This window comes from Toxorhynchites rutilus, chromosome 1 (genome assembly GCF_029784135.1).
Source record: "Toxorhynchites rutilus septentrionalis strain SRP chromosome 1, ASM2978413v1, whole genome shotgun sequence".
Lineage (NCBI taxonomy): Eukaryota > Metazoa > Arthropoda > Insecta > Diptera > Culicidae > Toxorhynchites > Toxorhynchites rutilus.
This window is the reverse complement of record NC_073744.1, coordinates 5,136,258-5,160,719: the sequence shown is the minus strand read 5'-3', so window position 1 is coordinate 5,160,719 and position 24,462 is coordinate 5,136,258. Positions and strand designations below refer to the sequence as shown.

The 24,462-nt window shown below is 42.5% G+C and overlaps 2 protein-coding genes across 2 annotated transcripts; one reads left to right on the top strand and one right to left on the bottom strand.

Moving 5' to 3' along the window:
* Positions 1-5,428: 5,428 nt before the first annotated feature.
* On the top strand, positions 5,429-20,051 carry LOC129775360 (general transcription factor 3C polypeptide 1). Its single transcript, XM_055780039.1, has 5 exons — positions 5,429-5,588; positions 5,645-11,150; positions 11,222-11,414; positions 11,476-11,566; positions 19,688-20,051. The coding sequence occupies exons 1-5, from the start codon at positions 5,510-5,512 to the stop codon at positions 19,849-19,851; spliced, it is 6,033 nt and encodes a 2,010-aa protein (XP_055636014.1). The 5' UTR covers positions 5,429-5,509; the 3' UTR covers positions 19,852-20,051.
* LOC129775368 (TIP41-like protein) lies at positions 19,923-21,293 on the bottom strand. Its single transcript, XM_055780052.1, has 4 exons — positions 21,105-21,293; positions 20,872-21,041; positions 20,410-20,809; positions 19,923-20,347 (listed from the first exon to the last, which is right to left on the bottom strand). The coding sequence occupies exons 1-4, from the start codon at positions 21,120-21,122 to the stop codon at positions 20,084-20,086; spliced, it is 852 nt and encodes a 283-aa protein (XP_055636027.1). The 5' UTR covers positions 21,123-21,293; the 3' UTR covers positions 19,923-20,083.
* Positions 21,294-24,462: the final 3,169 nt, after the last annotated feature.

The following is a 24,462-nucleotide window of genomic DNA, read 5'->3' as shown; positions in this document are numbered from 1 at the left end:
CGTCGTTCGTGCTGGACGACGAGAGTTATTTTACGCTGTCAAAGTCCCACATTCTCAGCAATGATAGGTACTATACCAGCGACAACCCCCCGAGGTGAAGTACAAATACAAGCATAAGTTTGAGAAGAAAGTTATGCTGTATATTATAATCTCCGACAAAGGGGCTTAAAAATCCTGGTTTAACAAACCGAGCGGACTTGCCATCAATCAGAAGGTGTACTAGGAGGAGTGCCTGGAGAAGATTTTGGTTCCGTTCTTAGAGGAGCACCATTGTGATGTAAAGTACGTCTTCTGGCCGGACAAGGCGTCTTCCAAGAGGACGTTGGCGTACCTCGAGGAAAACCAGATACCACACGTACCCAAGGAACGGAACCAGACCAACTCGCCCCAGTGCCGTCTGATCGAGGATTCTGGCTCCCTCAGTGCCCTGGTGTACAAGGATAATTGTCGGGCCACGAACATCAAGCAGCTGACCACGAGGATCCGGAATTGCATCCGGAAGATGTATGTCAGTGCCGTCCAGCGCTTTTGTGAGAGCATCTCCACCAAGTTGCGCTGTATGGCTGAGCACGGCCCCTTTGCCAACATTCACTGACTTTTTTTCAAGAACCGTTATGTTTTTAATAAAGAAATATTGAATTCCTTGAATGTTTTTTTCTATATCACTGAAGAAATTCTCATTTTTTACTGAACACCCGTTATGTAACGTGTTTGTCTGTAGCGCTGTCCGATATTAATAGAAATTTGACCCCATTCCTGTCGACCGATTGATCGAAAAAATGTTTTCGATGTCAAATGACTTATAGCGAATTCGTTTTTGTTCAGTTTCAACCCCAGTGCCGCACTAACTGCTGTCAAAACGTTTTTTTATTCACTCAATTTCGCACTCAGTGTTGCACTAGTTCGCCCCGAAAGCTGTTAGTTTCGCACTGAGATGTTTCACGGGTTGGCACTCGGGTTCACCAATACAACTATACCGAACTGTCAAGTTCCGAGTATATTTTGGAAAATCTAAAAATAAAAACTTTGAAGATGAAAAACCTGCTGCTTTTGCTTTTATATTATTGGAATCGTAATCCAATTCGGATTCTGATTTTGAAAGTATATTCGAGCAGACGGCATTAAGCTACGTGTGCTTTCATTGGGAGGCGAAAATAATGATGGATATTCAGGTGGAAAAAACCTGCTTTCAAAATCAAAATTATGAATGAAAATTTACTTTAACGTATCGAATATTTATTTCATGTGATGAAATAACAGGTTTTTTTTCGATATCACAGAAACATATTGAACGAAAACTGTGGCTAATGATGATTTTATATTATAATAGTAATTATTTGTGGAAAAACCAGGAAATGCATCGACAAATGGTTAAGTAAGTGTCAGAACTACATGTTTTAAGTAATAAAACAATATGAAGTGAAAACATTCATTCAAACTTTTACATTTTTACACTGCACTTGGCCCTGCTGATCTGATAGAGAATAATTTACCTCCCAAGCATTAATATCGCCATTAGACGTCGACACTGTACATTTATCGTCGCGAATATAAACAAATCAGACTATATAACGCACACCAACAAAACACCGCATTCGTGAAACTGAAAACGTTTTTTTATTACAGAGTCAGTGTGGCACTGACTCAGTTTTAAAAACGAATTCGCTATTACAAATGCATACAACGTCGAGATCTGGAGTGGCATTGCGCATTTCGAAACGAGTAACTCGTTTCGAGAAAATTCGAACTCAAATCGAAATGGTTTTAGTATTATGTATATTTTTCAAGTTCATATTTTCGGTGTACTAGATTTAGAGCAAAATTTGTCTCGTAGAGAAATGTAAAATTTTTGGGTTCGAAAACAAAGCTGGTCAAAGGCATGTCAAAATGGTCGAAACGAACAAAAATCACTCGTTTCGAAATGCGCAATGTCACCCCTGGTGGCATTTCTAATAAAAAATTTTGGCTGAATATCGACCTTCTGGTACCTGGAGCCTGAGTGACAATGAAGGTATGGAAAAAAATCATCGAATTTGAAGAACCGACCATGTACATTTTGTTTAAAACGTACACAATGTACATTTTGCTTAAAACGCTCAAAGTTTTGATTCATTGACCCTCGAGAATCTCCTAAGGGGGAGTAAATGAAATTATGAAAATCACATCTAATTCGACATACTCGGTTCTGCACTGGGCTCTGTCAACCCTATCCCATCCAATGCAAATTGAGCGTAGGCAGCATAAAACAGGGCTCGTGCTTAGGGGGCTCATGTATTGTTTAACGTTTGGAGTCATATATGTTAATATTTGATTACGTTGATTAGTTTCCTTTGGTAAGCGATGTTTGATGATACCCATCCGGAAGCTTTCTTGATGATTTACAATTAAAATCACAGCTGAAGAATCGCGCGGAGCACTTCATTTTTAATTTTAGGTTATGATTTCAATGCTCATGATTTTCTATGCTGGCTACTAAAAGGCGACCATCTTGGCAATCCCTTGGTTCTGCATTGGAGGCGATTTTGACCTGTAATTGGACATTCGCGATGACTGGGGTACAGTGTCGACTTCTGGTGGCAACTTTCAATGTGGGGCCATAATTTGGGCCCCGAACTCGATGTTTAAAAAATGTCCAATTGAGCGTGACGCATTACGGGCCTATTCAATTAGCTAGATGTGAGTTACTGTTTTTACATTCAAGATTACAAAACTAAAAACTGTCTTCAGGATCGATAATCTGAGAGAAGGTACACTTCACTAAAAATCAAAAAGAAATAGCAAAAGTTACAAGTTTCGGTCTCTGCTGTATATCCGAGGTTATTTCTCATGATGTTGCTGCATCAAAAAGTATTGGACTAGGACGACCTGCACGCTGAATTGAGAAGTCATTTCAACTACTTGGGAGAAGATCCAAACTACAAAATTGCAGCCTTTTTGGACCGGAGGTTCATGTCAGTCTATTAAGGAATTCTTGAAATGGAAACAGCCCGACAGAAAAGCTTATTGGAGTATATAAAATATCTTTCGACGGATCTTCTGAGAGTAATGATTCATCGCCGTCTTCAACATCTGTTGAACGAAGCAAAAGACACAAAATGAATCAAACCTCACGAAACTCATGACATCTTTTGGACTGTTTTAAAGAAGTGGCAAATCAAAAAAGGAAGTGACATAACTTAGAGAAAAAATAATTCAATCCAGTGCTTCAATTTATAATAATTTATTTGCACTGTTCGAAGAAATTTATAACATCTGTAATTAAAACAACAGTCATTCATGAAAAATGCTTTTTAGGGCATGTTCTCACTGCAGCGGAGCGTCAACGTCTCGCCACGATATATCAATTCACTCCCATTGCACCTTGCCAGCGCTGTGTTTTCGGCGTGTTTTATGAAAATTGTCAATGTATGTGTGTAAGAAATAATGACATTTTGCTTGTTTTTAATATTCCAGCCTCGTGAACGTATCCGGAACAAAACCTCGACGACGATAAACTTATTTTCAATTAGTGTCTGAACCAAGTAAGAAACGAGTCAGAACATGCATTCGGCGTCCTCGCATAATGTTATTGAACATAACTACGTAATTACATAATTACAATATGAAATATGAATTCATGTATTGTGCATCTGCTACATCAGAATGAATCAAAACAATAACAAACTAGTTTGACTATTTTTCAGTTCCACACACTTTTTTCTCTTAGTTCTTTATTTTGAAAAGTCTTTACAAAATTAAATATCTTCATAGTGAATAAAATGGAAATAAAATAAAATCAAAATTAAGGCTCGTATATACATTTGGCAACCCTCCTCTCACATGCGCGCAGTTTTAAATTATATCAATACTTCATACAAACATCTGTAAGGGTGGGTTTAGACCTGTTTAGACTAGTGATTTATAGAAATCGCATCAACCGTTTACACTAGCGTGAACTTCTATAACGAATATATTCAAATTTTCGGTGAATTTATTCACCTGAAGTAGAACTGCATCCAACTTTAGTGATTTCTCACCAGTGAGAAATTCACAAGCGTTTACATATGCTGAATTTATTCAAGTACTATATACCTCGAATAAGTGTATCATATTTATTCTCACCCGTTTACACCTATTTTCAGGTGTATAAATCCATCTTTAGTTATAGATCTCCCTAGTGTAAACCCGCCATAAGAGAGAAGCGGAGAAGTACAAATATCGCCGGCGTGAAGTGTTTTCGTTTGCACGCCAGCAGCACGTCAAAACCTCGCTCACGGCACGTCAGCCTGATGTGAACACAACAGTAAGAACACACACGGTTAATCGTAAACGTCACACGCCCTGCCCACGCCACGCTGACGCCCCGTTGCAATGAGAACATAGGCTTAAGCATACTGAACAACTGAAATGAAGCGACAAAATTAAGGATCAGTTCCTCGTTTAGGCTGTCTTGAGTGTTGTTTCGAACGATTTTTGAAGAAAATTGATTGTTTCTCGGTGGTATTTATTGACCTGTTAATAAATGTTAATAAATTTATGCTATGAATTAATATAAACTCAGTGTTGAACAATTTTTTTTAATTATGTATGAAACATGTCAATAAACTATTTTGTTATGATTTATCTTCTGTTATTGAGAAATTATTGATCTATTTCTAGTATCCGATATACAGCCGGAAAGTAGGTCACTATCCGGTATCCGACCAGATAGCAAGAATTGACCGAATAGTTATTGGATATCCGTTTCATATCTGATTCTCATATTCAATTCTCACAAAAAAACAATTGGGGGGTCTTCGTAGCCAATTGCTTACGCGTTCGCTTACTAAGCGATCGGTCGTGAGTTCAAACTCAGGACCCTCAATTGACCATCTTTGTGTTGTTATAGAATAACTACGTCCACGCAAAACATCATCAGCGATGGATATCGATCCACGGTCGAAATTAGATCGATTCATCCATACAACTGCTCTGCTCTGCAAGAAACATCGGGCTGCTGTTCTATAAATAACCCAACAATGATCAATATCAACTGTCTCCGCTGTCCGGTCTGCTGAACAATGGAAGAACAGAAAGAATACCCTTATGTCGAAATGGCTGTGTAATTTACCATAATGTAATGGAACAGAAAACTTAACGCCTAAATGGCTACTACTAACTACTGTGTAATTTACAGTTTATAGAAACATAAACATATGTACATGTACACGATTAAAACCCGGCTCTGTTACAGCTAAAATGCTAATGAGCCTAAATAAATAAATAAATGGGAGAAAAAAAACAATTATTTTTTGAACAGCCCCATAAACACACGAAAGGTAAGATGATAGACATGTGCTTGTTCGGCTCATCTTCGGTAGTAAACAAAACAGGGTGGTAAAACGATCAACATCATTGAGTTAATCAAAACCTGAGACATCAAAACATTATCAAAAATCAGCTGTTAGCGTTGTCGTTTTCATGTTCGTCTGTCAAAATAAATCCACAATACATCATTGTTTTTGTGAAGTGGTTGTAAAAATTGCCAGACATGCTTCGGAGTGGCCCGCTTTCGGCTATCCTGAACGAGGAAGTTGCTCTTGAAGGATTGGAAGGCAGCACTATTGACAGTAAGTTGTGGTGTCTATGTTGAGAGCGCAGTCTGTAATTCATTCTATGTCGACAGCATTATGGAATCATTTGGCGATTCGTTTGAAAATGCAAATGCCATTGCCGGAAAAGTTTTGCGATTCGGTATGGCCACTGATCGTCCAGAATGGGGAGTACGCCTTTTACGTGTTGCCCGAGTCACGCAAAACGTTCGTTTTCTTCGACCGGATGCAACACGTCGATCCGGCAACGGGGGTTATGAAGGAACCCAAAGAATACCCCGGCCATCGCTTCAAGTACAATCCAATCAACGCGGATGGTGTTAAAGGGTCTTGCGAACATTACGACACAAGACAGCCCGTGGCCCGGGAGGATTTAACGCGAACCACCTGTCAAGAGGTGGATGCCAGATGGCCGAATAAATTTGTCATCGTAGCTTCGCAGAAAATGCGCGAAGCGCACATTATCGATCCGAATTGTACTTTTGAGTTAACCATCATCCAATACTGTATGCTCGAGTGGATTGCTCGTTCTCGTTTCAACGGCGAGACTTCGCAGGGCAAGTTTTCGCTGGTTGAGTTAACGAAGGATTCGAGCATTCTGTACTACAATCGAAAATTTCTCACCGACTGCAAGCTAATCACCCGACAGGGACTCTGCCAGCGGACGGGGGAATCCAGCATCCAGGGGATGGTTTATCACTTACCGAGATACTATACCGAAATGAAACCGAAGACTTTGGTCATCACCGAAAAGGTGGTCAACATTCTGAAGCAGCGCCCCGGTTACATGGCTGATTATGATGAGATTAAGCATGTAGTTTTGGGTAGAGCGGAAGCACGAAAATGGTTCCGCGGGAATGAATTTACCAAGTTTATCAGAACGGATGAGACGGTCCCGTATCGGGTTCTGTATCCCGAGGCGGATCCACGCGAGTGGCGGCTGAAGAATAAGAAGGGGGAGGAAAAACAAGTTCGCATAATGCGGCTGATCGATCCGGAGGCGGATGTGTATGACGTGTGGTACAAGGACGAACAACCGGAGGACGATCAGAAGGACGGGATTTTGAATTCGCAGAAGGCGTACATCGATATGCCGGTGCTGCAGCAGGCGTACAATGTGATAGCGCTTTCGGGAGAGCACGGCGTATCGCAATCGGCTCTCGCCATCCAGATGGGTCTGGATCGACTGAACGCGCGGGCTGTGGTGAAGAATCTGGTGCGGCTGAAGGCCGTGGAGGGCCACGCAGTGGACGAGGGACGGCAGCGTACAACGAAATACTTTCTACCTGGACGATCGTTGCGTACGGTCACATTCGACCGGGAGGTAATCCAGCTCATGAGTACCCATTTGAATGTGACCGGTGGGGCCAGTGTGTGTATCGCAGCACCGACGGCACAGTCTTCGAGCAGCGCGAGTCAGGTGAATGATTTGGATGAAGAACATGAGGAGGAGAAAGATCGTTATGCGATGGAACCGAATCTCTACTCGGCAGCGAATACGGTGATGGATTCGATCGCGGTCGAGGTGAACGTGACGGATGAGATGTTATTTTTGAAGAAGGCTCAAGCTGGGATTTCGTCGATGATGAACACGAAGTTGATCAGTGCGAAAATGTTGCGAAGGTGCAACCAAATATTGGAACTCGTGAAACAGTATCAGGTGATCGAACCGAGGGTTGTTCTGAAGAAAATCAATCGCGATGAGAAGGCTAGTGGATACAAGGCGGAGGCGTGTCACAAGTCGGTTTTGCGTTTGCTGGGTAAACTGGCGGTGGATAAGTTTTTGCGCATTGCCAACGTCAAACTGGTAAAGGAGGACAAGGAGCTGAATGTGGTTTATGCGTGCGATATGGGCGTGGACAAGGATAACACGATTTTGCTGGCGAAAATCGAGGCGGCGAAAGCGCGAATGCTGTTGCAAACACCCGGAACGCGTTATGCGAAGAAACAGATGCTCGAAGCCGATACACTAGCGGCCGGACACAGCTACGAAGGAACACTGGCGAAGTGTCTCCGAATGAAGCTGCTGCACGAGTTTTTGTTTTATTTGATATATACACTCCCAGCGGAAGCACAGGAAATTCTTCCCGAGAATTGTCCTGGTCTCGATTTGTCCGAAGTGGGTGATTCACTGGGGCCTATTTATAGTGTCGACGATTGGAAAATATTTGTGCCACCGTTGAATCTCTACGAGAGCTATGGGCAAGGATGGGCACTGCTTACCGATGTGACAGTGAGGCTTCCCCTGTCAATTTTCTGTCAGATTTGCACGTTTGGATTCTACACCAAGGAACTGGACCACTACCTGAACCATCCGATCCGGCGACACACGCTGATCAAGCAATTGCCGCGTCAAATCCGACAGCAGCTCTTCCGTCAGCGAAAATACATATTTAACATTTTTGAACTATGTCAGAAGCTGTGCTACGCGGGTCTGCTGCAGTTTGGTCCGCAGCGCATGAAGGATCGTGACCAAACGTTCATCTATTTGAATAAAAATACTGCTCTGTTGGACACCCGTAGCTCCTGCGTTGGCTACCAGGAAATTGAGGATAAAGTTTACCCGATTCAGGTGTTTACCCTCGAGAAGCCATTCGATCTGGCGATGTACTGGGAAACATTGTACAAATTTGCCATGGAAACTCGCTTGAACCGGCGCTCGGTCGCATTCGGGAAAGAGATTCTCGTCCGACAGTTGCAAGTGAAGCCGGAGATAATCGAGGCTGGCAAAGCGCGAACGCCAGAACAAGCGTACGAAAATGACGTGGGCCGGTTGCCTCCTGGCGATGGACGTGGAGCTGCCGGCATGGACACCGCAATGTTTGTCCACCTAAAATCCAACTGGAGCAAAGTGATGAATTACGCCCCGCCAGAGAACTGCCAACGAGCAAAGATGAAACGGTTGAAAGCTATGAAGAAAATAGTCGCAAAGGGGAGAGAGAAACCGGCCAGCAGTCGTGTGGTGATCGGCAATAAGCGCCTGGTGGGGGCGGGTTCGAAGGATAAAAAAGTTCCACTGAAAACCAAACTGATGCTTAAAGCCGCTCCTCCTGCGTATCGAAAGTACGGCGAGAGGAAACATAGCAATAGCTTCAAAATCCGCAAAATTGAGTGCCGTCCACCCAGGAAACGTAAAAGGAACCACTATGACGAAGTTGATCGGAAGGCGCTAAGATTGATGAAAAAATTGCGCGTCGATTGGAGCCGCAACGAGGACGCGATTTTGCTGACGTGTCGTGTTGCGGTCAAATACCTGTACGGAGATGTCCGGAACTCGAACCAGATTATCAACTCGCTGATTTACCGGGACATCCTCCACTGGTCGGATCCAAATTCGGCCAACAAGACATCTCGGGCATGCCAGCGTCGGATCAACTATATGGTCAAACATAAGCCCGGAGTCGCTGCCAACGTTAAGATGTGTGTGGAGGAAGCGAGACTGAATCCGGTTATGCAAGCACGTTTCGGACCAGATTTTGTCGAGCGCCTGAAGGGGGTGTATCCTCTGGCGGAAGAATCTGCTATGGCATTGAAGGTTCACTTCGTGAAGCTGGTGTTTATGCTTCGGAAAACATTAACCAAGCTGAACACGGATAATTTTCGAACACCATCCGCGCTCGGTGATAATCAGCTCAATAGAGTAACTATTCCGGATACGATTGGGGAGTTCGAGCAGCGATTCAATGTTCTGCAGTCACACAACAAAGTTGAAACCCTGAATTACGCCTCGAATCCCAAGCAATCCGAAGACATAATACTGCTCAAATTGGTCACGTTGATTCACAGTGCGGTGACAAATCTCAAAAGAAAGGGATACTTCAACGTTCAGTTGTTCAACGTTTACAAGAACTACTCCGAGCGCCATCTGTCCCAAGCGATGAAGATGGTTCGATCCTTCCGCCTGATTTCATTGTCTCGCAAGCTGAAGATGGAGCGCATCGTGGCCACGAGCATTATGCCAGCGTGGGATAATCCGTATCACGTTTCGATCAGCTACATCAATCAGATCATCACCAAAATACCCTTCGAAATGTTCAACTACGTTTACTACAACTACCTGAAGCTACTCGATCGGCCCAGCTACGAGGAACCGGTCACGTTCGATGATGGCGGCCAGGGTCTGATGTTACTGCTTGCCGAGCTCCTAACCATGGATTCGATCGATCTGGACCTGGAATACCCCGCGGAGTTTATACAGATGAATCCGGAGCTCAAAAATGTTCACCCGGAGTTGCTGGACGAATTCGAAACCGACGAGGAACCGAGAGTGTCAGCAGTGAAACGCGGAACCAAAGCGGACCCAAAATCTACCACCAAAATCCGCTTCGATACCAAAAGCGACGTGTACTTCAACTACGTGATGCATCCGATCGAGAAGCTCACGAAAATCCCAACCGAATACCTGCACTTCTTCTGCTTGCTGAACAGTTTCCGCGAACGCATTTTCCTCCGAACCTACAAGATCGACGAGACGTACAACGTATGCACCGCTCCCGACTGCATTTTGCAGGATTCCGAGCGTAATATTATTTCAAAGTGCACCGCGATCGCCATAGCTCGGCGCGAAATCATCGAACGGATCAAACAGAGCAAAGCGTCGTCCCGTATCGAGTTGGCACCTATGCTGGTGGTGCGGGAGGACAACATAGTCCAGTTCTTCGCAAAAACAGTGAACGAATACGGCAAGGCACATATCGCGAGGCAAAAACGGGACCTGGGTCGCACCCTGGACGAAATAAGGACACCCGTAAACATGGTGGAACTGGTCGACGAAATCGTACGCTTCGAACACGTGCGCGACTTCAACTGGTTGGATCGTTACGAGATAACCCAGCTGGAGGAGGAAAACACCGCACTGATGATGGCCGATGCGGACCCCGGGGATTCCTCGTTTTCGCGCGATTCGCACTACAAGGACGATCTGAGCGAAAAGGTGCACAAGTTGCACAATTTCTACGTCGTCACCTATCTCAAGATGAACATACGGCTGAAATACAGTGCACCAGAGGAGCTTCGACATCGCGTTCGGTTCGACAATCGGGACATCCCAAGGTGCTTCCTGCCGGAGAAGTTCGACCGGCGGCAGGATATACTCACCAGGGTCACAAGCGATGCCATTTGGCCCTCCCGGGAGGAACTGCAGCCACTGCTCGAGCAGGCCAGCCCACTGATCTACCAAAATCCGCGGCTCTGCACATTGGCGCTGTACATCGAAGACCAGGAACAGCTTGGAGCAAGCGTACATGATCTGGCGGAACGGTTCCCCAATCGGGCGGAGCTGATGGAAGATCTGCAGATATTGCTCAACTTCAAATTCATTCTCCGGACCGGTTATCGGGCTGCAGTCTATGTCCACTGGCGCCATGCGCAATCGTGGCTTCTTCGAACTTCGTGTGTGATTCACGACGCGAAGGAAAACGCAACGGAAGCGGAGATCGTCAAGCAGGAACCGGGTACATCACGCCGCAAGCGACCACTGGAGAAGTTCGCCGATGATGACGAAGTACGTGAACCGCCGTGTAAAACGAGACGGGAGGAGATTGAACGGCAGTTTGAGGAGGCGGAAGAAAGGGATAAAAAGTATGGGTATTTTGGGGTTGTTGGTAAGCGCATTTTTAGTGATTTGTGCTGTTTTGACTACATACTTGCAGCAAACCGAAAAAAAATCTCTCATTGCTCATGTCGCCTTGGGTTACAGTTGACGGAGGAGTCAACCGCCGGTTGCTGTATCGGTGGCTCACAACGTTGCTGTTGTACTGCATGTCGCATCCCGGGGTCATACTCGGTGTAATTTATTCCCGGTTCAGTATGATGGCCCCGGTGCATCTCAGCTATTTGTTGGAGGTTTGTGTGGAGGTTGGGATTCAATCGGATGATGTGGAATGTAAGTGTTATTTTATTCTAGATCTTGCAAGAGTACGGCTGTGTAAAGATTCTAGCAATGGAAGTGCGCCAGAAGAAGACTCTGTTTTCCAACTATCGTCCGGTTAAAATAGGTAAGTAGGGAAAAAGCAATGGGAAACGGGCACACACGAATTATGGGTAGAACTAGTTGAAAGTGCATTAAAGCTTGATTTATTTAGAGTTCAGTATCACAAAACCAGTTGTATCTCGGGATTGGTTAAAGGTACAAGAAATGTTTTTATATCAAAATGCAGATAATTTATTGTAATTCTCAGAGAAAAATATTCTTCAATTGGAAGAATTAAGGCATTTTTCAATGTAATCGACCTCATTGTCACGGTACCACTGAAGCACCTCTCGACTGTAGTGGAAGTTTGTCAAATCTGGTCAAAATTTCACCGGACTTTTGTGAGCCGCAATAAACGGAAGGAGACGTTTCTGCAGATACTCTTCCCTATACATTTTCGAGTCCATGTTTGTGTCTTGCTGTTCAAAATGTTCAAAATCTATCTTCACGTACGTTCCCCCATCCATCGCACCTCGTCAAAACCTTGTTGTACAACTTTCAAGCGCGTCTCTTGGCCACCAGATTTGCATCAAATTGGTTGCTTGCAGGCACTGTAATAGCGATAGCCTTCTCGCATACGGATTTTCCGGATGGTACCGTGATGTACCCATATACCGCTCAGCTATGACAATATATAACGTTTGAGTACTCTAAAAAATTACTGCTTGCGCGTGTATAGGGTAGATAGGGGCAATATGACCCCCCTAAGAACGAAACGTTCTAAACCATGTAGAAACATCTATAAATTATGCTACATATTAAAATCTCACAATTTGGAACCTTATTGATCGATGTAGATTGTATGAATACGTTTTAAAAAATATGGAAAAATTACACATTTAAAAACGTGTTCCATTTCCATCGATCGAAAACACTACGGGGCAATATGACCATGTTTATTGATTCAATAATTTAAGCAATAATTTAAGAATAACGAAACGAGTTCATAAAACGAAAGCTTATTCTATTTTGCAACTTATACGTGTATTTCATTGGATTCCATTCAGTTTGCATGTACAAAAAATAACAATGTGATCAAAGTGATTGGACTACAATTTTACGTTGCTCAAATCAGAAACAGAGAATATTTGTGCATCAATAGCATTGGTTCCGTTTATCGCCACCCGTAGAGGAACTGAATTGTGTCCCACAGTAGCAACATAAGGTGTCCTGTGGAATATTCTATAATGGTTATTCCTTGCTCAGCACCCTGCGCTCATCTGCCTTTCTCTCCGCATTGCTAGGATTTTGGAATTTTTGGCCTGCACCTGTTGAATAAAGATAATAATTTTTAGTTTACTTGCTGCTCCTATGGAAACAAAGATAGTTACTGGAATCACTGATGTTTTATCGACGTTGAATTGCCTTTTTGGTGGAGTGTTGTATTTCTGCTGTACGTCCTCCGGTAAATCGTAGAATTTCCCGACTACAACGCGATTGAATCATTTAGTCCTAGCAGCGGATGTTACTTCCGATGTCCGACGTGAGATTTGTGGGTGACACTTTCAAAAACCAGCCAGCCAATCTATTCCGACAAAATTTTGCTTTTGACTATTGAAAGGGTGAGAAATATGGAACAGCAAAGGGTCTGTACAAGGTAGATAACGTTTAAGTTTTTCTCGCGGGACACAATGCACTAAGGATGCTTGTCATTCTGTCGTACTTCTTTTCGCTGCATCGGTGGCCGCGTTCAAGGTCTGTTACCACTTTTTACAATCGGATGTTCTGATATAAATCCGCACCATGATTCCACATCTAATAGCGAATTCGTTTTTAAAACTGAGTCAGTGCCACACTGACTCTGTAATAAAAAAACGTTTTCAGTTTCACGAATGCGGTGGTTTGTTGGTGTGCGTTATATAGTCTGATTTGTTTATATTTGCGACGACAAATGTAAAGTGTCGACGTCTGGTGGCGATATTAGTGATTCTGAGGTAAATTATTCTCTATCAGATAAGAAGGGCCAAGTGCAGTGTAAAAATATAAAAGTATGAATGACATTTTTTACTTCATATTGTTTGATTACCTAACACATGTAGTCCTGACACTCACTTAACCATCTGTCGTAGCATTTCCTGTTTGTTCCACAAATAATTACTGTTATAATATAAAATCATCGTTAGACACAGTTTTCGTTCAATGTTTCTGCGATATCGGAAAAAAACCCTCTTATTTCATCACGTAAAATAAATATTCGATACGTTTAAAGTAAATTTTCATTCATAATTTTTATTTTGAGAGCATGTTTATTCCTCCTGAATATCCATAATAATTTTCGCCTCCCAATGAAAGCACACGGAGCTTAATGCCGTCTACACGACTATACTCTTCAAAATCAGAATCCGAATTGGATTACGATTCCAATAATACAACAGCAAGAGCAGTAGCTTTTCCATTTTCATAGTCTTCATTTCTATATTTTCCAAAACAATACTCGGAACTTGACAGTTCAGTATAGTTGTATTAGTGAACCCGAGTGCCAACCCGTGAAGCATCTCAGTGCGAAACTAGCAGCTTTCGGGGCGAACTAGTGCGACACTGAGTGCGCAACTGAGTGAATAAAAAAACGTTTTGACAGCAGTTAGTGCGGCACTGGGGTTGAAACTGAACAAAAACGAATTCGCTATAACTATTTCCAACTATGCTTACAAATTTTGACAGCTGTTTTTACAGGTTATGTTGAAAAAATACCTAGTCATAATGCCCCAAGCAGGTATGCCCATTCCGCCCCGTACATTTACGCTCAATAAAAATGAACCGTTCTTTTACATGAAACGGCAAAGCAGCGCAATAAATCAGTGAGAATATTCAGAAATAATAAAATAATACCAGTACGAATTGATACAAAGAGCAGAGTCATAACTTTCACCATGGAGCGTACAGAGCTTATTTTGTTGACTGTTATTTTTATATGTTTTTCGTGATAATCAGTCAGTGTGATATTTCTCTCAATATCTTTATTCAACAATTGAATTTGAAACCGGTTTTCACGAAGATACTTAATAAAAGTATTTCTTACAAAATTGTTGGCAAATAAGTGTTATTGGTTCAATAACAAGCTCAAACGAACGGTTCCCATTTCGCCCCGCCTGGTCATATTGTCCCTGTCTACCCTAATATTCTTAAATGTGCTACTTGCTTGCAATTTGTCTCACTGCTGATAAACATACGGATGAGATCGTTGTTGCATATAATGATGGAAACCATTTTGCACCTTTCGGTCTGAATTCCAACCGACAAAGACATCATTTTTCCTAATTCCGTTAACAAATGTTCCTAGTTCCAACCATTAAATTGTTAAAGCTATGAATCGTTTTAACTAGTAGTTTTGACATTTTGTTTATGTTGTGAACAAAATCAATAATCGAATGAACTACAATTGTATTAGGTCGTTTTTTATTCATTTCGTATTAGTTCTCTGCCTTCCATCTCTTTTCTTTTGTTTCATCCATTTTTATCATCTTATTGGCTCCTTCTCCTTATATTTTCCATATGACTAGCTACCGGCAGGCACAAGTGGCTTTGCAAGACGGTATCTAGTCGAAGTTTTTGTAGATAAGAATAGCGTTTCTCTGGGATACTTCCCATCGACGATTTAATTTTTGTGGATGTTACATTTTCAGTTTCTGGAAGTGTTCAAATTATAGAATACAAGAACAAACTTACATAAATTTTACAATTACCTCCTGAATTACCAATGCAGGGAATGGATTTCTCAACCAATATTCCTTTAGCTTTTACTCAGTTCCTGAAACGATCGCATGATGCTTTGGCAATACGCTTGAGATGCATTGACCCATTTACGACCAGGTATTCCGCTTTTAAACGGATTGGGATGAGCTGATTTTCGCACATAATGTACTTTGCTTGACACTAATCTCTTTGTGTCCACGGGGAATTCAGTTTTTGCTTTGGCTGACACCCAATCAACTATTCGTCTTTCTTCAGTGGCACCGAGAACGGTTGCTTTTCCAGGACCTGGTCTAGCATTCTTTCCTAAGACCTTCTCGCGCAGTGTCGAATACGGAATTCCATGCAATTTGACATCCGGTTCTCAACATTTCCATGGCGTTTGCTATTTTCGACATATCATATCACATGCGTTTCTTATCGGCATTTGTTTAACTCATCGCAATATAGCAAATGAAATTGGTTGGATGGAATATGAAACCAGTAGAAACATGGGTGTTCTTGCTCCAGCCAAGTTTATTTTGATTATAACCAATCGAATTTGCAATGAAAAGATGAAATCAGAACAACGTATCTGTATCGTTTAGTTTTTATTATATTCCAGCGATTTTCAATCGTTTATGTATTTTTTTTATGTATTTCGTTGTGTATTTTGATAACAACTGAACAATACTGTTAGCTACTTTGCTAAGAAAAACAACAAATATGGCGAATGACAAGACGACGAACGATATTGGCTATAATATATATATATATATATATATATATATATATATATATATATATATATATATATATATATATATATATATATATATATATATATATATATATATATATATATATATATTAGCGTAACTAATAGTACTTGGTTGCCAATTTTTCGAATAGTCATAGTTTTGCAAGAAAACAAAACAATAATTTATCAGAAGAAATAATGTAGCTAGTGTGAAATAGTTTTTTAAAGAGGTGAGAAACGCTCTACCAGCCTTATCTGGAAAGGGTTAACCCAGACGTCGAGTGGGGCTCTCATCCATTAAAACCAAGCCTTCTACTCGATGCCTCATTCCCCCCGGGGACCACATTCAGGCGACTACTTCGGGGGCGTCTGTCTCAACACCCATTCATTGCACACACTTCCGTTTACCCATCGAGACGTGTACCGATTAAGAATTGCCCTGCAACAAGTCGCGCAACCCGTCACAGCCACCCTCGCGAAATTTCTTTTCCCAGCGAAGCGCCCCTCGTGGGGCACCATCCGTTAGAGCAGTCCTCGCAGGTGTTCACAGTCAGGCGTTGTCAGCACGCTGGTCGGCCCTCGACTTCCTCTGTAACTCGAACATGATGTCTACGATTGCACTGTTCATAGCGTTCCAGGTGTTCTCGTCACGACACATTTCCTCCACAATATTCCCAGCATGAAGGGCAGGCAATCCTTCGCGCCTTGCGGTGAATCTGGGACATACGAATACAACTTGCTCCGGTGTTCCCCCCACATCCCCACACCCCGGGCAGAGTGGCGACTTTGCGTGCCCGAATCGATGAAGATATTGCCTGAAGCAGTCATGTCCAAACAGGAACTGCGTCATGTGAAAATTCGCCTCCACGTGCTTCCTGTTCAATCAAGTCGATAGTACCGGGATAAGCCTGTATGTCCATCCACCGTCCTCCACTGTATCCCGTTCCTGCTGCCATTTGTTCATCGACTTCGCTCTCATCGTTTTCCGGATACCTCTGGTTAACCTCCGCCTGTAGCACTCGCTGTCTTCCGCCAGAGTGATGCAGATAGGAATCATCCCGGCGATTACACACACAGCTTCTGACGAAATGGTCCTGTACACGCTTACGACTCGCATGGCCATGAGTCGGAATGTGCTATTTAGCTTCCTCCGATTTCGGTGGGTCCAGAGTCGCGAACAAGGCAGGGCCACCGTACCTCAGTATCGACGAAGATACACTTGCCAAGAGGTACCTCTTGCTGCTGCTTGGGCCAAAGCTATTTGGCATGATCCTCGCCACCACGTTCATGGCATATGCCACCTTCCCACATGCATAGTCGACGTGCTGGTTGAAATTTAAACGGTCATCGATCATTACTTCGAGATATTTCACTGTCCGCTTCGAAACGATGGTATGTCCTCCGACCGATACATCTGCCCGCAGCACTGCCTTGTAATTGCTCACTAACAGCACTACGGTTTTGTGATGTGCCATCTGAAGCCTTACGCTGTCCACAGATCATCTCTACAGCCTCAGTTGCCAACATTTCCATCTCCTGGAGCGTCTCGCCGATTACCGTTGTTACGATGTCGTCCGGGAATCCCACGATCTTCACACCTTCAGGTAGCTTCAGCGTTAGTACACCGTCGTACATCGTGTTCCAAAGCGTTGGACCTAGGATGGAATCTTGTGGAACTCCCGCCGAGATGTTCTTCAGTATCTGTGCCCTGTCTGTGTTGTATACAAGGATCCGATTCTGAAAATAACCCCTCAGTATCTTGTACAGGTAGCCAGGGACCTTCAATCTGTGTAGCGCCTCGGTGATGGCCTCCCAGCTGACACTTTTAAAGGCGTTCGTTCGTTTTTGTTTAAGCAAGACCTAAGCTTTCTTGATAATTGTCCAAATAGCGTCCACTGTCGACTTTCCTTTCCGGAACCCGAACTGCGTTTTCGACATTCCGTGATCACCCTCTGTGCATTTCACCAGTCTGTTGAGAATAACCCTTTCCGAAAGCTTTCCTAAAGTGTCCAGTAAACGGATAGGCCACGTCGGTGGGTCGTGCTGCGGAAAGGTCCTTTCGCGATTACTTCTAGTTTTGTCCTCTGCTTCCGCTCACCGGTTCTTGTTCTTTGTACCACCGCAGGATTCCGTTGTCCGACACTAAACAGAATTGCCTGATGGTTGCTATGTGTGTATTCCTCCGACACTCTCCACTTCGTTTTTGTCATCGGTGATGGACTGCAGAAGGTTACATCGATGGTGTATTCGCGGCCATCCTTTCGGAAGGTACTGCTGGGGCCTACGTTCAAAAGTGCGACGTCTAGCTTTGCGAAGGGTCCTAATAGACTGTACCCTCTGGGGTTGGTATATCTGCTTCCCCATTCCTCCGCCCGAGCGTTGAAGTCTCCTCCGAGGATGACTGGTCTTCGGCCGATGACCTTATCTGTGAGTGTGTCCAGCATCTGGTGAAACTGCTTCGTTGACCATCTAGGGGTGCGTAGCAACTGAACATGAAGATTCCGTAAATTTTAATGCGATCACGAAATTTTCCTGTGAGCTCTCTACCACGTTTTGAGTAGGGTACCTTCCCATCACCAATATTGCAGCCATCCCTGCTTTATCGCAGGGATGCAGCATCTCTCGAGAGCCGAATCGATGCCGTTTGTGTCCCACCGTACTCCGTACACACAACCAAGGGCACATTTTGACCGCAACGCACTTTGCAGTTCCTCCACCGTCGTGATCTCGTTCAGATGAGGGGGAGAGCTCTCACTTTCGCCTCCTCGCCTAAAGAATTCTCTACCAGTTGTTTGAAAGCAGAGCTCTTAACCGTCGGGTCTTTTTTAAGCTCAAAGATCATCTCGCCTTTCTGGGTGCGCCTAGTTTTCACGACATTCTCTCCCATTGTCGTCAGCTCCGGATAAGCTCGCACTTTCCGTAGGATTGCTGCGTACGACATGCCTGCTGTCACTTCAACGATCAGGGCATCGTTCTTGCTTTGCTCCACTCGAGGCACAGATTTCTTCTTCTCTTGTTCCACTTTTTTTCTTTTTCTGTTTTTTACGTTTTTTCTGTCTGGTTATCTACAATACGTCATCAACTGCTTTCACCTTCTTTTGTGTTACCCAGATTGTCGCTTTTGGCATTTTTCAGGTATTCTTCGTCTCCTGGTGTGTCTCTCCTTCTGTTTGTCGATCGTGGGCTCAGACGAACCTTCGGCGTCTCCAGTACTATTTTCTCCATGGTCATAAGCAGTGCCTTTTCCGCAGCCTCTGCTCTCAGCTGCTGCTCCTTATGTGTGAAATACAGTATTTTATGTCAAGTGAGCGGAATTATGTACTGGCTGGTATAAGGGCGCTACATGGTGTGAGGGAACTGAAGATATACCTATTTGTATATTGTAAAAATAGTTTAACAAAATAAGATAAATATTGTAATGATTAAATGCAGGGGTTTTTATGCCTAAGTTGTAATTATCCATAATGTAAAAAAAACTATATAGAGCAATCTTCTATCTACCTTTGAAGCGAGGTAGCAGCAGAATAGCGCAAGTAACGCTTAATACTTGGACTATTTTGCCCCCATCATGATTCTGCTTATTCCTAGAAAACATGCAACTATACGAACACGTTTTGGACCCACTATATCGATTTTGCAAATGGCTCACTGTGAGTATGGCAACGAAGAAAGTTTACTAAAAACAATTTTTATTTTATTTCCACACACAATCAACAGAGAAAGCCACGGAATTTCATCGAGAGGAACACACTTATGTGGAGGCTACACCGAACGCGCTCACGACACTAACAATGTTCATCGGAGACTACGGCAAGTTCCAAACAGACTTCATGGCGTCACCCAAATACGTCGAACTACTGGAGGAGCAGACAAACGATTAAAATATGGAGAAGGCAAGGTCGTCAAGTCATCGTGCAACTTTTCTCACGTAAGGTATTTCAAAACATTCATCTCTCGATTCAAAGGTATATTCGGAGCATTCATTTCGTTACTTTTGACACAAAAACAAGGTCGGACAAACGAGTGAAAAGACCAATATATGCATGGGCGACTGCAGCAGCAGTAGTCCATGAACTGCTAATTTGTCTATTCCTAATTTATGATGACCGCTGGCTACTCCCCGTCGCCAATAATTGTAAGTTTCTCATTAACCTTGGAAATCACTGGTAGCTGCTCGGCGATTTCATTTGGACTGATGAAAAGCGCCGGTGGAACATGTTTGAGCTGCTCAACCTTCGCCTCTCTGTGGGTATACTCCCTCAAGATGTAGTTATTGCCTTTTTCATAATGAAAACGAGTGTCGTTAATACGTATCAATACTTGATCCACACGAAGAAAGAAACGCTGCAAGATGTAGAAGCCCGAGGGCATGACGCGCTACGGATGATACAAACAAATTAGTCGAGTTAATCACGAACAGAACCTGCTTCTGTACATACCACCTTCACGTTCAACACCGAAATTCCATGGTCATGCAATTCATCTTCGAACAGAGTCAAATCGTGGTAAAAATAGATTGGTTCCCTTCTCATGAGCTTAAAAATGTCGATCTTCTGGTCGGTTTCCTCCACCCGAAACTTTTTGTTGACGGTTCCACGGTACTCGGTGGTGAAGGTCCAATCGAATGGCTTTACCTTTTCTTGTGTATCCGCCGCCGGTCGGCTCTCTTTCCACTCATCCGAACAAGCAACTTTAATGTCTAATTTTTCGTTTCTCACCAACTTGAGCGCATCGATTGGATTGAACTCTAACCGAGCACCAGATTTATGGCTTATCACTAGAATATTCTTATGGAACACCATGTCTGGCAAGTGTGGCAGTTTGAGGGCGTAATTGTACCTTTGAAAAAGAAGTTTTTCTCACATTCCAGTATCAACTGCAGAATATTTGAATCTACTTACACACAAAGCTCGCAACAGTTTGGCTCTCCTCGTACGCATGTATTATTATTAATGCAGACGCTTTTCAAAATGTGTGATTTTGTGTACGAGATGTTCCAATCATCGTAAGTGTGATTTTCTCTGTCCACCGGTAATCGAACTGGTCCATTGTCGGTCTCCTGTGTTTCAATCTATGCTTGTTGGATGTGATTGATCAATGAAATAATACTCAGAAGCTAAGCATCAATACTTACGATTTGTTTCATTTCCATCTTTTGTACCGCAAAGCTCGAAGAATACTTACAATTATACTTTATAAAAGCCAAAAGATTCGTGCTGAATACAAACAATTTTGCTTGAGCGATTTGATAGGATCTTTTTTGTTATGTTATGCCACTTATAATTTAGAGCGCACGGAGTAAACTGTCAAAAAATTTGCACAAACGGGAACAGACTGCTTTGTTCGAAACGAATGCTACACCCAGAAAAATCCATGGTAGAAAAATATCCAATATCTTTGGTAAGGGCAAGGCGTATAATAAGGTGGAACGTTATGTCAGAACTGCTGTTCAGCCATTACTTGAGTTCGAATTGACAGCGACCAAACGAACGGCTAGAGTTTTCCGAGAAAGAGGATAACAAATGGCATGCAATGATGAGTGCATACCGCTATGTGTTTGCTGCGCATAAACGTTGGTTTTGTTTACGCTGTTAGCATCATTGTTGTGTTTCGGTGACTGCTGCAAGTTGTTGTCTGCATTGCTGTTTTACGGAACGTGAGGGTTGTTGCTGTTGCTGCTGGGATTGGCAAATCAGCGATTGTGGGAGCTTTGCTAGTGGGTATATGAAAGGGTCACTACCGGCGGGCTTGTGCCGTACTGCTCTAAGTTCCATTCGATTTGGTGGAATTAGTCGTTGGCGACCCATTAGGATTGAGTGATAGCGATACGCTGTGGATATCCATGCATATCGTTTCCCGGCGACTGCTGCTTTAGCTGGAGACTCACCTGATCGTGCGGGTTGTGAGACACAACAGCTAGTTCGATTGAAACCGGCCCAGCGTAAGTATATGTTGGTGTGGACCGCTATGTAGCATAAAAATTAGACCTGCTTTGTTTATAAACAAAAATAGTCGCTGTCATTTTTTATCCCCTCTCGCATCTTCCATGCCTTATCATCATACTGTCGAAAACGAACCATCTGTCAATTCCAGCTCCTTGGGTAAGGGTGCTCATACACTGTTTGACCGAAGCCAAATATTTGACTCTTTTTGACAGATAAAATTTGGTCAACGTGTACTGATCAAATATATTGTACACAAAACACGACAAGCAAATATTCAATTATTGGATGCCTAAAATATTTTTTCAGTCTGTTCTTCGAACCTGTCGGTACATTGTTAGGTTACCTTGAATATTTCAGTTGATTTTTCTTCCATGTTCGGTGTTTGATATTGTTTACTATTGTTGAAAATTGAAGAGTGGCAAACAAAATAGTGTTTGTACAAATATCAAATCAAACTTTATCTGTCAAAAAATATCAAATATTTGACCTCCGGGCAAACAGTGTACGGCCACCTTAAGAGTCCGTCCACATACAGACAGACGTGGACAGAAAAAAGACGATTTAGACCTCTCTCTTCCCCTCCGTGGACAAGCGTGAACATTGACTATACCCCTACTCCGCCTCTTGCCCACGTGGACATGCTTTCGTATTTTTTTTTGATGAGAGAAACAAATCGAGGAAACAACTGAATTGCGTCCATATTTCTATATTTCTATTTGCCTTATTTCATATTTTGTGTTTTATTTATAAAAAAACAAAAAACTAAATTCATGAAAACGAATCATAAATTCAAAAAAAAACTGTCCAGGCATAGTGTCTCAGCTTGACTGTTGTCGACTAGAGATGGGCAAATCGTTCACGAACGGTACGAACGAACTAGTTCGCCGAAAAGAGTGAACGAACGGTCGTTCTTTTTCAAAGAACGGTAATTCTTCCCACGAACTGATTGCGAGCGAACGGTTTGTGAACGAACTGATTCCGAAAGAACGGTTTGCGAGTGAACTGTTTGAGAGTGAACTGATGGAGAGTGAACTGCTTGTGAACGAACTGATTCAGAACGAACTGTTTGCGAGTGAACTGTATGGGAAAGAACTGATTGAGAGTGAATTGTTTGGGAACGAACTATTTGAGAACGAAGTGTTTGCGGGCGAACGAGTACAGCTGAACTAATTTGCGCTGGACGAAATGGACAAATATAACGAGAACGTTTGTAAGGAAAATAAAACGATATTGTCATGATGAGCAAAATGCATCTAACGCAAGGTTTGTTTTGTTAATGTATACTCAATTTTGTGTTAAAAATTAAATTAGATTTTCGTAGTTTTAAAAGCAAAACTATATATTTCCAATTACATGTATTCTTTCAATTCCGCGTAACATTCATATATTTCCTGATTATCAGAAAAAAAAATCTGGGGGAAGCTGGGGCGATTCATGAATTAGGTAAACATAAAATCTTATAGTGAGGGCAAAGTTTTTTCGTTTCTTTCAATTTATTGTTTGGCCTATTGCGTATACGTGTTATCGTGATTGTTTGTATGATTTATTGTTAGTGAAAATCGCTGCTGATTTTTCCCCTGAATGAACATTATGAAATATGATCTTACATGGAACCTGTGTGTTGCCCAAAAAGAGAATATGAAAAATTGCACATATTTTGTGCACATCAAATTATTACATAAACTTTTGTCGACCGACAAACATATTTTCACATACAGTTTGCGACTTTTAAAGAAGAAGCAGCTTATCTTTCCCCACTAAATTTCAAAAATATATATCCCATACGTACACTATTCAATCCAATGATATCAATTAATAGCTGTCTATTGATGTTGGGTTCCAGCTAACATTCTATGTTGTTCTTAACACCGCTGAACGAAAGAGCGAAATAACGGTTCAAAAGAACTGATTCACTTAGATGAACGGTTAATGAGTGAACCGTTCATCAAAGTGAACTGTTTTACCCATCTCTATTGCAATTTAAAACTGTTGTAGGTGACGATACCATGAATAACATTAAATAAATCATTCGTTTGACATTTGACGTGACGGTGCTTCTGCCAGCATAGACTGCATGAGTGAATTGGTGAAGACGTTGACGGAAAGTGGACATTCTTTCCCGTAACGTTCTATGTGAATCGCACGTAATTGACAGAAACGGACGGCTCGTTGGGTTTCTGTCTGGGCTTTTTATCTCGGCTTTTATTTTGGTTACATTTTTTATGCCAACTGGGAGATCCCAGTTTCAAATTTCTCAGTCAAAATCATTCGCGACTAGCTGAGAAAAACGATCTATATATTATTATTGTTGAATAATGGTCGGAACCACAGGCTTTAAGCAATAAAATAATATAATTAATTGATTCTTTTCAAAATTTAGAACTGATTCTAGGCATGCAGATTCGGAAGAGAGCATTGCAATATAAAACTGTTGTATGTGTGACACTATGAATACCATTAAATAAATCATTCATTTGACATTTGACTCCAAGCTGTTGCTGCAAGCATAGACTGCATGTGTGAATTGATGGAGACGTTGACGGAACG

Bases quoted from the DNA above. Each gene is read 5' to 3' on its own strand.
- LOC129775368 (XM_055780052.1), bottom strand. The intron at 20,810-20,871 runs GTAAGTAGATTC...TCTTTTTCAAAG, and splicing joins AACTGTTGCGAGCTTTGTGT to GTACAATTACGCCCTCAAAC. The intron at 20,348-20,409 runs GTATGTACAGAA...TATCATCCGTAG, and splicing joins CGGTGTTGAACGTGAAGGTG to CGCGTCATGCCCTCGGGCTT.
- LOC129775360 (XM_055780039.1), top strand. From the start codon at position 5,510: ATGCTTCGGAGTGGCCCGCTTTCGGCTATCCTGAACGAGGAAGTTGCT. The intron at 5,589-5,644 runs GTAAGTTGTGGT...CTATGTCGACAG, and splicing joins GGAAGGCAGCACTATTGACA to CATTATGGAATCATTTGGCG. The intron at 11,567-19,687 runs GTAAGTAGGGAA...CACAATCAACAG, and splicing joins CTATCGTCCGGTTAAAATAG to AGAAAGCCACGGAATTTCAT.